At 42.6% G+C, this 13,962-nt stretch overlaps 1 protein-coding gene across 1 annotated transcript in view; it reads left to right on the top strand.

Annotated features, from left to right (window-relative positions):
- Nucleotides 1-13,962, top strand: part of FGD6 (FYVE, RhoGEF and PH domain containing 6) — a 141,293-nt gene that overhangs the window by 31,445 nt on the left and 95,886 nt on the right. The window contains exon 3 of the mRNA XM_032171614.2: nucleotides 13,686-13,830. Within this exon, the coding sequence (XP_032027505.1) occupies nucleotides 13,686-13,830 (145 nt within the window). The remainder of the gene's footprint in view (nucleotides 1-13,685; nucleotides 13,831-13,962) is intronic.

The following is a 13,962-nucleotide window of genomic DNA, read 5'->3' as shown; positions in this document are numbered from 1 at the left end:
TCATTTGTTAATACATTCATGCAAGAAAGGTATTATACTAAATTCTGGGATTTCCAGGGGCAACAAGAACAGCTTTCAGTTCCTCTTGCCATTCTGCTTACTGGATGAACTATGATGTTGTCCCCTTTCTCATGCCTGCTTTTTAAAAAGCTGTCTTTATTTCCTGTCCATTGCATATAACAGATATATTCACATTATCTCATTTAATCTTCATTGCAGGTGGCATATTATCTCAATTTTTATTTTTATTTTTGAGATGGAGTCTTGCGCTGTTGCCCAGGCTGGAGTGCAGTGGTGCAATCTCAGCTAACTGCAACCTCTGCCTCCTGGGTTCAAGCAATTCTCCTGCCTCAGCCTCCTGAGTAGCCGGGATTACAGGTGCGCACCACCATGCCTGGCTAATTTTCGTATTTTTAGTAGAGGCGGGGTTTCACCATGTTGACCAGGCTGGTCTCGAACTCCTGACCTCATGATCCTCCTGCCTCAGCCTCCCAAAGTACTGGGATTACAGGTGTAAGCCACCGCGCCCGGCCTGTTATCTCAATTTTATAGTACAGGGAAATGTAAGCTTAGTCCAGTTAACTAGCCAGTTACACACAGCCTTGAGTGGTGGACCCTGCCTTCAAATGCAGGTCTCTTAGGCTGAAAGAGCATTTTTTTTTCTTCTCTGCTGCCTTTCCTTCCCTCTTAGAAATGTGTGAAACTGTGATAATGTTTGTGATCCTGTCAGAAGTGAATGTTTATTTCACTTGAATACACATTTATTTTCACTTCCCTTCCATTTTCCCTGACTCTAGCTTTCGAAGATGTAATCTGAGTTTGATAGAAAAGTAGTGATTTTTTTTGGTTTCCCAATCAAAGAAGCTAAAAATAAACACAGAACTAGTCAGCAATGTAACTGGTGTAAGGACTCACTGATGCGTGGGATTAAGAGTGGAAGAAGGGGCCAGGTGCTCACGCCTATAATCCCAGCACTTTGGGAGGCCGAGGCAGGCAGATCACTTGAGGTCAGGAGTTCAAGACCAGCCTAGCCAACATGTTGAAACCCTGTCTCTACTAAAAATACAAAAATTAGCTGGGCATGTTGGCTGGCGCCTGTCATCCCAGCTCCTTGTGAGGCTGAGGCAAGTGAATTGCTTGAATCTGGGAGGTGGAGGTTGCAGTAAGCCAAGATCGCACCACTGCACTCCAGTCTGGATGACAGAGTGAGACTCTGTCTCAAAAAAAAAAGGCTGAGTGTGGTGGCTCATGCCTGTAATCCCAGCACTTTGGGAGGCCAACGTGGGCCAATCACTTGAGGTCAGGAGTTTGAGACCAGCTTGGCCAACATGGCGAAACCCCATCTCCACTAAAAATATAAAAAATTAGTTGGGCTTGGTGGTAGACACCTGTAATCCCAGCTGCTCAGGAGGCTGAGGCACGAGAATCGCTTGAACCTGGGAGGCGGAGGTTGCAGTGAGCCAAGATCACACCACTGCACTACAGCCTGGGCGACAGAGCAAGACTCCGTCTCAAAAAAAAAACAAAAAAAACGTGCAGGAAGAAATCCATGTCTTTTCCTGACACCCTCTACAGCTTCCCCAGGGTGCTGTCTCAGAAAGATGTGGGTTCCTTATGGTTTTGGGGGGTTATTGATGGTTTATAACTGGTCTAGAGTAGACCTTGAAGACATACCATTTGTGTGAATAGAATCTGAAGAAGAAAGATGGCAAATAGGCTTACTTGTGTATAGTTTTAAGTAAGGAAGTAGACACATTTATTCATGAGCAATGACTAACCTCCCCCTCTGTGGCTCCTCATGGGCTCCCAAGAAGCCTTTGATCCTTTTTCCCAATGTTAGTGGGAAATCCCAGATATGATTGTGGTTCCTATTGGAAATTGATACACTTAAATAGGTTTAGATAAAATAACATCTGGGAATGAAAGCAGAAGTCCTTTGGTTTTAGCTATTGGTTTCCTTGTAATTCCCCTACCCTTTCATTATAGTGGGGTCTGTATATAATGTAACATTTAGCATTCTGTAACATGGAATATGCCACATTTCTGGAACATGTAAGTTAATGCCTTTAACTTGAAAATTGCTTGAGTGTTTCATGGCAGAGTCTAGATGTATATGCAAAATATACTTAGGTAAACACAAAGCTGACTTTATACACCTCTCCATTTAATTTCTCGGGATAATCTTATTAAAATCTGCCAGTGCACCTGCTTTGTCAGGATCCCAGAGAATGGCACCTTTTTTGGAGGTTGTTTTGTTGTTGTTGAGACAGGTTCTTGCTCTGTCACCCAGCCTGACTGCAGTGGCACAATCGCTGCTCTCTGCAGCTTCAAACTTGTGGGTTCAAGCCATCCACCCACCTCATCCTCCCAGGTAGCTGGGACCACAGGTGTACACCCCCATACTTGGCTATTTTTTTTAGGTTTTGTAGAGACGGGATCCCCATATGTTGCCTAGGCTGATCTCAAACTCCTGGGTTCAAATGATCCTCCTGCCTCGGCCTCCTAAATTGCTGGGAGCCACCGCTCCTGGCCTTGGAGGTTGTTTGAATTACCTCCTCTTCACCCCGTTAGTGAGGGAGGGATTTCTGCTTAGGGTTACGGGAATGGCTGAATACCTGATGCTCATCACTGGACAGGTGAGATCAACAGCAGTTTCTCAGTCACATGCAGTCCCAGCCTAGAGGAGGACACAGCATGCCACACCTGGCCATCCAGGCCTGTACTCAGGAACAACTAGGGGCTGCAGGAGGCAGGCTTTATAGTACCAAGAGGGTGAGGGTCACTCTTGGTTCCCATGAGAGGATGTGATTGCCTTGTTTAAATAACTCTGCTGGCTGACAGGGAACTAAAACCCACTTCTCAGGGCTAGGCAGACACTGCGCCTGGTCCTTGTGACTAAGAGGGTGGCCAGGGGACTTTATCAGCAGAAGCACAGTGGGAAGGGCAGTGTGTAGTGAGACCATTTGGAGCCCTCCTAATTTTCCCCAGATGTCAAGGTAGAGCATAATATTGGGTCTGAATTTTCAGCCTTGCACCGCAATGGTTTTGTGCTGACTCACAATCAAGAGCATAGTGTGGCCAGGCGGAGTAGTCATGTTTTCCAAAAGGCTCACCACCTTTTCAGTGGCTGTTAGGATTATGATGACAAGACCTTAGAGGAAGCAAAGGGCATGTACAGCTGACACCAGGACAAAGTGGTCACCCTGTCAGAGAAGGTAGTCAAAGGGTGAGCTGTGTTTTCTACTAACTTACTAACCAGTCTTGCCCCTCTCGAGTAGTTGGGATTACAGGCGTGAGCCACCATGCCCAGCCAAGTTGCTCATTTTAGAAAGTGGTTCTTTCCTTTGTCTTAAATTACTGTGGTTATCTCAATCCCTTCTGCCTTTATCTGTTTAAGAAGGTCTCAGTAGGAAAATAAAGAGAAGCAATCAATAGAATTTGTAGTTTGAACATTGTAACTAATTCAATATTATCTTCATCTGCCTCCTAAAATAGTAAATGAAACATAGTAGGCCCTCGATAAATGTTTACTGAAATAAATGGCATCACCATTTTTATATATTCTAAGTATTACAAAAGTATTTTTTAAAATGTATGTATAGGCTGGGCAAGGTGGCTCACGCCTGTAATCCCAGCACTTTGGGAGGCCAAGGCAGGTGGATCGCCTGACGTCAGGAGTCTGACACCAGCCTGGCCAGCATAGTGAAACCGAGTCTCTACTAAAAATACAAAAATTAGCCAGGCGTGGTGGGGCACCTGTAGTCCCAGCTACTCTGGAGACTGAAGCAGGAAAATCACTTGAACCCGGCTGGCAGAGGTTGCAGTGAGCCAAGATCATGCCACTACACTCTGGCTTCCATCTCCAAAAAAAAAAAAAAAAAAAGTATGTGTACATATATATGTGTAAATATGTGTATGTAACTATGAAGTATTCTCTTGTAGCCATCCCAGCCTCATTATTTATTTCTAATGACCTTTATTTTTTCTGGCATCAAGTAGGTACAGACAGTATATTACATAATGAGGATGTGAAGGGGAGAAATGATACTAAGTCAACTCTGTCTTAAAACTTTTTCGTTTTCAATAAGAGAAACATTATCTTTGGTGCAATGACGGAATTGGATTGGGAACTTTCCTTTTTTTTGGGGGGGGGGTGGGTTACAGAGTCTCTCTCTGTCGCCCGGGCTACAGTGCAGTGGTGCGATCTCGGCTCACTGCAAGCTCTGCCTCGCCATTCTTCTGCCTCAGCCTCCTGAGTTGCTGGGAATAGAGGCGCCTGCCACCATGCCCAGCTAATTTTTTTGTATTTTTAGTAGAGATGGGGTTTCACTGTGTTAGCCAGGATGGTCTTGATCTCCTGACCTCGTGATCCGCCTGCCTCAGCCTCCCAAAATGCTGGGATTACAGGCCTGAGCCACCGCGCCCAACTGGAACTTGCCATATTTTATTGGAGGCAACCTCAAGCTCAGTAGAATGCTTTTCTACTTGTATTAAGGAGAAAGTTGTCCACATTTCCTGACGTGAATCTCAATTCTAAGAAAGCAAAATTGACGGTAATTAAATGTTGCAGATTTATTTTATGTAGTGCTTGTTTCAGGAGATATTTTTGTAACAATTTATTCCTTTCTAGCTAGACCTGGATGCCTTCTAGCTAGGTTTGACCTGGATGCCTCCCAGCTAAGCTAGATGGTCAAGAGTGTCTGTTGGACTGTTTTCACCATGGGGCTCCTCGTATGTCATTAAGATAGGACCAGGAACCCTGAAGCACATGATCATCTTTACTTGCAGGTCAGGAAGCTCTCCCACAATCAGATGGAGAACTATGGGAGGCGGACCCTATTATTATGTTGCTGTTCACTGTGACATAGTCAGCAAGTCATGTGGTTACTCTGTGGGCCCTGCAGGCTGTTGAACAATCCCTCTACTGACTTCTTTTTTTCTTTTTTAAAGCTATCAGCTGGCTAGCCAGATCTCCCCTTCCTACCTATTATTTAGAGACTTAGGCTTAAGGTTCTCCCAAACAAACCCCTCCCGGCAGTAAGGGAAAGCCATAATTTATATATCTTAGCAACTTAAGCAATAGTTAAAAGAGTTTTTGGTTTTTTTTTTTTTGGAAATGGCAATCCTGAAAATGTTTACGCAGAGCTCCAAGTCTGGGGGTTGGGGGAGAAAGGGAAAGAACAGGAGAAAATATCTTTAATCTCATCATCCTGGGAAGAAAATAAACTATCCCTAAAGAGTCTATATACATATAAAAATATGTGTATATATGTATAAATACATATATGCTTTGAACTACCTTTTATGAAGCTTTTCAGACTCTGTGTGTCAGGGCAGGGGTGGTCAATTTTGAAAAAGTAAAAATGCATGGGATAACAACTTTTTAAAATGTACTGAAGGGCAAATAATAAAATCTCTCAGCCAGGAGTGGTGGCTTACACCTAGCACTTTGGGAGGCTGAGGCAGGCAGATCACTTGAGCCCAGGAGTTTGAGCCCATCCTTGGCAACATGGCAAAACCCCATCTCTACAAAAGAAAAAATACAAAAATTAGCCAGGTGTGGTGGCATGCACCTGTTGTCCCAAATGCTTGGGAGCCTGAGGCGGGAGGATCACTGAGTCTGGGAGACAGAAGTTACAGTGAGCTGTGATCATGCCACTGCACTCTAACCTGGGTGTGCACTCCAGCCTGGGTAACAGAGCAAGACCCTGTCTCAAAAAAAAAAAAAAGGTCTGTCTTTTACTCTCAGAACTTTAGTCCCAGAGGCAACTATACTTGAACTATATTTATCAGTTTTTCTGAATGTGTTGGGGGGCAGCCTGGTATATGCCAGCATGTTTGTGCACACACACACAAATATACACACTTTTTACATGTGTTTGTGTATATGTACTGTTCTTTTTGCTTCTCTATACAAATAGGAGCACACTCTGTGCCTTGATTTCTTTTTAACCTAACAATATTTCCTGGAGAATGATCTGTGCCACTGTGCATAGATCTACCTCTTTTTTATTTTTTTTTTTTGAGGCAGAGTTTCACTTTTATTGCCCAGGCTGGAGTGCAATGGCAGGATGTCGGCTCACCGCAACCTTGGCCTCCCGGGTTCAAACGGTTCTCCTGTCTCAGCCTCCCATGTAGCTGGAATTACAGGCATGCGCCACCACGCCTGGCTAATTTTGTATTTTTAGTAGAGACAGGGTTTCTCCATGTTGGTCAGGCTGGTCTCAAATTCCCTACCTCAGGTGATCCACCTGCCTCAGCCTCCCAAAGTGCTGGGATGACAGGCGTAAGCCACCAATCCTGGCTTTTTTTTTTTTTTTTTTTTTTGAGGTGGGGTCTCACTCTTTTGCCCAGGCTGGAGTGCAGTGGCACAATCTCAGTTCACAGCAGCCTTAACCTCCTGGGTTCAAGTGATCCTCTCACCTCAGCCTCCCAAATAGCTGGGACCATGGGTGTGTGCCACCATGCTTGACTGATTTTTTAATTTTTAATAGAGATGGGGTTTCACCATGTTGCCCAGGCTGGTCTTGAACTTCTGCACTCAAGCAATCTACATGCCTCGGCCTCCCAAAGTGCTGGGATTTACAAGCAGGAGCCACCTCACCCGGCCTACCTCATTTTTTAAATAGCTCTTTAGTTTTAAACCTAGGGATTAAGAAAAAGTAAACAAATTAAATAACTGTTTAGTAATTCATTATATGAATGTAACCCCAATTTATTTAACTGGTCTTTTTTTAATGGCCATTGAAGGAAGATCCCTTTAAAACTGCTTCTTTATGTTAAATCTTAATGAATGACTTTAAAGCCAATTCCATATAAAAGTTGCAAGCATATGGGTAGGTACTCTTCTATTTTAAAGAATTTTGCGTTCTATTTGTTTTTTAAACCATTTTCAGAGTTGTCTTGTGAAGACTGTATTTTAAATAGCAGCCTCAAGGTACTGATTATGATTTTGGTCTTATTTATTTATTTATTTATTTATGAGACAAGGTCTTGGTCCCTCACCTGCTGGAGTGCAGGGTCATAATCATGGCTCACGGCAGCCTCGACCTCTTGGGCTCAAGTGATCCTCCCACCTCAGCCTCCCAAGTAGCTAGGTAGCTAGGACCATAGGCACATACCACCTTGCATTTTTTTTTTTTTTTTTCATAGAAATGGGGTCTCTCCCTGTGTTGCCCAGTCTGGTCTCGAACTCCTAGGCCCAAGCAATCCCTCCCCACCCCGCACAGCCTCCCAAAGTGCTGGGATTACAGACATCAGTCACCACCCCTGGCCCTGATTATGTCTTTAGTCAGTAGCATACAATTCTAAGAATCCTCGTAATTACTGGGGGAAGGTGATAGTAATGGTATTTGCAAAGGTAGAGGTTGCTTCTGGAAAATTAAGCAGGCCTGTTTTTAAAAAATATCCATCATTTGAAGCCTGGCATTTTACCCTAACAGAGTCACCCAGAGACAGTTTTAAACAGTTTCTGGTTTATATTTCAGGGAAGCTGGATATTTTTGTGTGATTTCTTTTTTTTGAAGCCATAGAACCCTAGCTTGTTAGTTTGAAAGGCTCAGTTGTTAAAACCTCTAAAACTTAAGAATGAAAAAATAAAACACTGATCGTGTACATTTTATGTTGTAAGTTTCTTTGTTTATTCATTTTTTCTTATCTTCCTTTAAGTAACAAACTCCTGTGGTACTATCCCTTTAAGTATTTTAGTGATTTTATTTATTTTTATTTTGTGAATATTAAAGAATTTAACTCAAAAAGTTTATACACTACATATATACATTATAGGATTTTAAAAACTGAAATCGAGATAATAAAATCATTAATTTTTAAATTAAAATTTGTCCTAACCTTTAATCAAGCAACCTCTCGAAGAGAAGATTAAAAATCAACATATTTGATACCTTTATAATACAAGGACATAAAAAAATTGATAGATGCCCTTTTCTTTCAGAGGGAAGGATTTCTGCTATTATACTTATTCAATAAGAACATCAGCATCCATAGCCTTACGTATTACTGAAGCACTGATGTTTCTTTTTCGTGAAAGCAGTTGGGAGTGGAGAAAGACCTACTAGTTGATCTGGTTTACCTACTTTACCTACCAGCACTCAGGAGTCACACTGGTTGAACTTGATATTTGTTCAGTCCTGTCACCTGGCTCTGCACATACTTAAAATAATTGTGCACAATCTTGTGTTTGAAAAACCTAAAAACATGACGTGAATACGTGATGGTTGCTTTTTGGAGGATGCAAATGGCCAACTATGCCTATTTCACAAGTCGTGCCATATTTCCAAACTCATTTTGGTGGTAGATCTCAAGAACATTACCTGAGTAAGGGATGGAGAAAATTCTAGAAGTGCTGTGTAATTGAGAACACCTGAAAAGGAGAGTAAGAAGGATTTTTTAAATAGTTTTTTTTAGGCACGGTGGTTCATGCTGTCATCCCAGCACTTTGGGAGGCCAAGGCAGGAGGTTCACTTGAGGCCAGGAGTTCAAGAGCAGCCTGGGCAATGTAGGGAGAGACCCTGTCTCTACCAATAAATAAATAAATAAATAGTTTTTAAAGATTGATTTGATTCATGGTTTTACTGTGACAGTGGAATCTGCAGTCCTATAAGGGAGCTGAAGTAGCAGAAGGAAATGTTTCCTGGTAAAACAAAATAGAAATAATTTTTTTTGGTGAAAATTGTGTACCAGTTTTAGAGTTAGTGTGCTATAATAACTACTAAATAACTTGAAATTTATTTTGCTAATTTAAAACCCATAATGGTAGTTTTTTTCCCCTCATTCTGTGATAAATATGAAATGTGCCAAAGGAAACACATAATCACCAAGTCATAATGAGACAGCTTTTGAAAAAAAATTATCACAACATCCTGAGGACAAGCAGGTTTCTGTTCAGTTTGGGCTAGCAGTAGAAAGAAGAGGAAGAGAAAGATCACAGAAGTTGAGATTTACATGTGGTGACTTGGAAATGAGAAAGAAACTTCTGAAGGTGAGGGAATTGGAAAGAACTTCTTTCTTCAAGCTTGGGAGGAATTACATGAAACATTCCTTGGTGAAGGGGCTCAGAATAAAACCACAGGCAAAAGAAGAAAAAGATAACTGGAATTTGTCAACAACAGAGAAGCCATTAACTCTACTTTTCCTTTCCTTCTCTTGGCCATCCTATCCCTTATCCCTTCTCCTTGCTGGAATTTTTAATGTAGTGGGGGCTCAGAAGGATGTTTTTTGGTGAACCTGGCAGTTGCTATGCTGGCTCATCATTGTACAGGTTTTCTGTTCCTAAAAACTCTTAGAGGAAATGGATTTAGTATTTTTAAAAAAGATAATTCCACTGGGCGTGGTGGCTCATGCCTGTAATCCCAGCATTTTGGGAGGCTGAGGCAGGCAGATCACCTGAGGCCAGGAGTTCAAGACCAGCCTGGCCAACATGGTGAAACCCCGTCTCTACTAAAAATACAAAAATTAGCTGGGCATGGTGGCGTACACCTATAATCCCAGCTACTCAGGAGGCTGAGATGGGAGAATCGCTTGAACTAGGGAGGCGAGGTTGCAGTGAGCTGAGATCACGCCACTGCACTCCAGCCTGGGTGACAGAGTGAGACTCCATCTCAAAAAATAATAATAAAATAAATTAAAATTTTAAAAGATAATTCCTTCTAAAAGAGAACGACTTCACTTTAGTTGTGACTTATTACCTGAAAGAAAAATTTGATATACTTCCAGTGGAGGATGTGCTGTAAATATAGAGAAACTAGCATATAGAAAAAAATAACTTTTAAAAAGTGATGGCATCATGTAGTCTTCACTTCAGATGTGTAGATGGTAGCATGTGGAATTGAAGGAAACAGTTACCCATCAGTAGGAATTTAAGTCTGGCTTTACTTGTTTGTCTTAATTCCAGTGCACTGGAAACAAACTGATTTTCTAGAAACTGGCTCCTTACAGAAGCAAATCTGACTTAGAGTGCCTGGGGAAGTAGAGCCCACTCTTTGTTCTGGTTGCTGTTGGAGTTTACTTTCCTTTTACTTCAGATATCAAATTATGAACTAACTAGGCAGAAAGACATGGAGGAAGCCCTATGTCCTGTTCCTTTACCCCACAAAGCAGACAGCGTTAGGATGTTATCATTCGGACAGTGGGAAGGAAATAAATAGAACTCCAAACTATACAATTGGCATCAGTAAGGAGTCCTTGTTTCATTATCAGAAATCTAAAATTGGCTGCGTATGATGGCTCATGCTTGTAATCCCAGCACTTTGGCAAGACTGAGGTGGGAGGATCGCTTGAGCCTGGGAGTTTGAGATCAGCCTGGGCAACACAGCAAGACCCTTGTCTATTTTTTCAAAAAAATAAATATAGAAATCTAAAATTATCTAGGTAGATTCAGAAGCAACAACAGTTGTTTAGGAAAATAGAGTAATTGTTTTAGAAATGAACATGTAAAATGTGGATCCTAGATTTTGCTGCTAAACCATTATCTTTCCTTTAAAATCTGCTCCCTTGTTGTAATATTTGTTTCAGTTCATGTCCCCCTCATTTTGCTGGTGACTTGGACTTGACACCTTGACGTCTTCCAGAAGTTTCTCCTCCTCACACCTTTACCCTAAGTCCTGGTGATTTTTTTTTTCTTTTTTTTTGAGACAGAGTCTCACTCTGTTACCCAGGCTGGAGTGCAGTGACGTAGTCTTGGCTCACTGCAACCTCCACCTCCCTGGTTCAAGTGATTCTCCTCCCTCCGCCTCCTGAGTTCCAGTGATTCTCCTGCCTCAGTCCCCCTAGTGGCTGGGATTACCTGCACATGCCACCGCACCCGGCTACATTTTGTATTTTTAGTAGGGACAGGTTTAGCTCTGTTGGCCAGGCTTGTCTCAAACTCCTGGGCTCAAGCCATCCACCCACTTTGGCCTCCCAAAGTGCTGGGATTACAGGCATGAGCCACCACACCCAGCCCTGATTTTTCTTCCTCTTAACATCCATCCCTTTCTCTCAATTCCTGATGTAGCCACTCTGGTTCAGGCCACCTGCACCATTAAAATTCAACACCTGTTGCTTTCTGATATCATTTTCATTTATTTGGTGAAAAATTCTGGAGGGTCCGTTGTGTGTTGGGCTGTATGGTGAGGATTCAGCTGGAAAACACAATTTCAATTTCCTTGTCTTTGGAAATTTACATTTTAATGAAGGAAACAAGTCTACCACCAAGTGCAGTTTAGTGAGTTAGTTAAAGGATTCAGAAGAGACACCAAAATCTCTCCTTGTTTCATGGCATTGTGTTTTGATTCATGTAGTTTTAATATTTAAAGTTTTTTTCTTATTTTCAGATGTTCACTTTGTACTTTAATCCCTCTTATATCCCTAATGGATGTGGCAACACCTAGTTACTATGTTCTTAATAATAGCCTTCCAAATGATGTTTGATCAAGAAACACCTTTCATCCCCTCTTCAGACAAAATAAACCTAATTTCTTTTTTTTTTTTTTTTGAGACGGAGTCTCACTCTGTCACCCAGGCTGGAGTGCAGTGGTGCAGCCTCGGCTCACTGCAAGCTCCGCCCCCCGGGTTCACGCCATTCTCTGCCTCAGCCTCCGCAGTAGCTGGGTAGCTGGGACTACAGGCGCCCTCCACCACGCCCGGCTAATGTTTTGTGTTTTTAGTAGAGATGGGGTTTCACCATGTTAGCCAGGATGGTCTCGATCTCCTGACCTCGTGATCCGCCCACCTCAGCTTCCCAAAGTGCTGGGATTACAGGCGTGAGCCATCGCGCCCGGCCAAATAAACCTAATTTCTTCATAGGTGCCACAGCCCTATTACTAACTATCTGAATCTATTACACTTAGGAGTCTAAAACAGTACCCAGATGAGCTGGTTCAGAAAGCCTTTTAGAGCAGAGCTTCTCACACATAGACTGGGATTTTGTTACAGCATGGATCCTGATTCGGTGGATTGTGGGCGGCCTGAGCGTGTGTATTTCTGAGGAGCTTCCAGGTGATGCTGCTGCCGCTTGGAAATTGAACATGTGTTGTGTTAACAGGGTTTTAGAAGATATAAAGAGATAAGGAATTAAGATAAAAACAAGTGGTGGGTGTACCTTTTCTTCTAGCTATATGGGTGGATCCTATAGTCTGTCCACCCTGTTAACTCTCATTTGCTCTCACTAACCTCAGTCAACAATTAATTGTCCGGCGGGGTTGGCTCTTACCCCTGCACCCAGAGACAGTGAATCCTGCCACTGATCTAACCAGAAAGTTGCTATCCTCTATCCACCCCTTACCCCCGGGGAGTGAGTCTCCTGCATGTCTTGGGGAGCTATGATAAAGTGTGCACCCACCTTACGGGGCTGTGATATGACTCCCAGAGGCCCCAGCCATTGAGTAATGGAAAAGCCCGTCTTTAGCAGTGAGAGGTGTTCCTTTTGGCACTGTGCCTCCAGCCAACTGGTTTGTGTAACAGTTGGGCTCCAGGAATGGCTTCTGAGGCAAGTCTGTATCCTACCATGTGTAATCAGGAACTGGCAGAAAATTTATCTTTAGCTTTTAAGATTCCCGTTAGAGATTCTCGTAACTTGTAACCTTGGCTGTTGAGTGACCTGCCTGTGACCCGCTGAAAGAGCCTGCCAGAGTGGAATGCAACTGTCTCCTTATTCTGCTTGAGTGTTTTTCCTGCTGATTGTCTGTGGATCTTTTACTGGCTCCACCTATACTCTTCTATTCTGCAGCTATTCTTGTAGACTTACGACAGAAAAGCAGTTGCTACAGGCAATTGGCTCCTGAATCTTTACAGCCAATACTAGAAGGAATTCTTTTCATCTCTTCTTAGGGAACTTTCCTATGGAATTCCCCCCACAGATTGGATTGCAACAGTGGCTTTTAGATTCATGAGATCTATGTTAAAACAAACGGAGGAACCTTGATGATATCAGGCTGGCAAGGAGGAATTGGTAAATGGCCTGGTTCTGTGGTTTTCCAAGTTTAGCTTGTATCAGAATCACCCAGAAAGCATTAAACAAGCTTACTTATTATTTGCTAGGCCCTGTGGCCCAGGTAGTTGTAATTGCTGGGCAAATTGCTGGGCCCCATGCCCCTCGTAGTTCTAATGCAGCAGGTCTTGAGCATAATCTGAGAATTTGTAAAATTTCCTCTTCCTCCCCATGTCTTGTGAACAGAACAGTGATAACCATAGCAGGGTACATGTTTACAATTGCACCTGCACTGTTGATGGTAGTCACCATCATTATCCCCCAGTCCTCATAGATTTGTTACTTGGCTTTTGTTGTTGTTTTAAACACCAAGGCCTAAGGAAACAGCAACTCTTCTGGTATACCTGGCAGCCTTTTATGGTAAACCAGCACACTTTCTGTAAAGCTTCTTAGTTTATTCTAGAAGCAGAGACCTGATCTTCTTTGGGAGGGATATATAGAAGCATAGGATGGGAGCAGCTGGGAAACTTGCTTCCCACCCACCTTCTTGTCATTAAAAATTCAAAAAATTAATTTGAGTTTTTGGCAGCTGAGACAGGGTGAAGGAAGGGAAAGTTGGCTGATCTGGGTCTTTTCATTCTTACAAATCCCTTAGATATATCTTGTTTGCGTTATGAAGATAAGATGTTGATTTGGTTTTTGTTTTGCTAGCACTCCTTATTATTGAAGGTGACTAATACCCGCTTTCTGTTGAATGCAGTTCAGGAGCATCCCAGGAGGAACAGAATGATCTTGGTCTTGGTGACCTTCCCTCTGATGAGGAGGAAGTCATCAACAGTTCTGATGAAGATGATGTCAGCTCTGAGTCAAGTAAAGGAGAGCCTGACCCACTGGAAGATAAACAGGTATATTTTGGTACTTAATTGCTTCTTGACCACTCCCTATGCTTGGGAATGATATTTGTCTGCATGATAGGCACAGAAACCCTCGTGAGTTTTCTTAAAACTTATAAAACTCTTTCGAAATTTAAACTCAAT

This window comes from Hylobates moloch, unplaced genomic scaffold (genome assembly GCF_009828535.3).
Source record: "Hylobates moloch isolate HMO894 unplaced genomic scaffold, HMol_V3 SCAFFOLD_12, whole genome shotgun sequence".
In the NCBI taxonomy this organism is placed as follows: domain Eukaryota; kingdom Metazoa; phylum Chordata; class Mammalia; order Primates; family Hylobatidae; genus Hylobates; species Hylobates moloch.
This window is presented reverse-complemented; position numbering and strand designations above follow the sequence as displayed.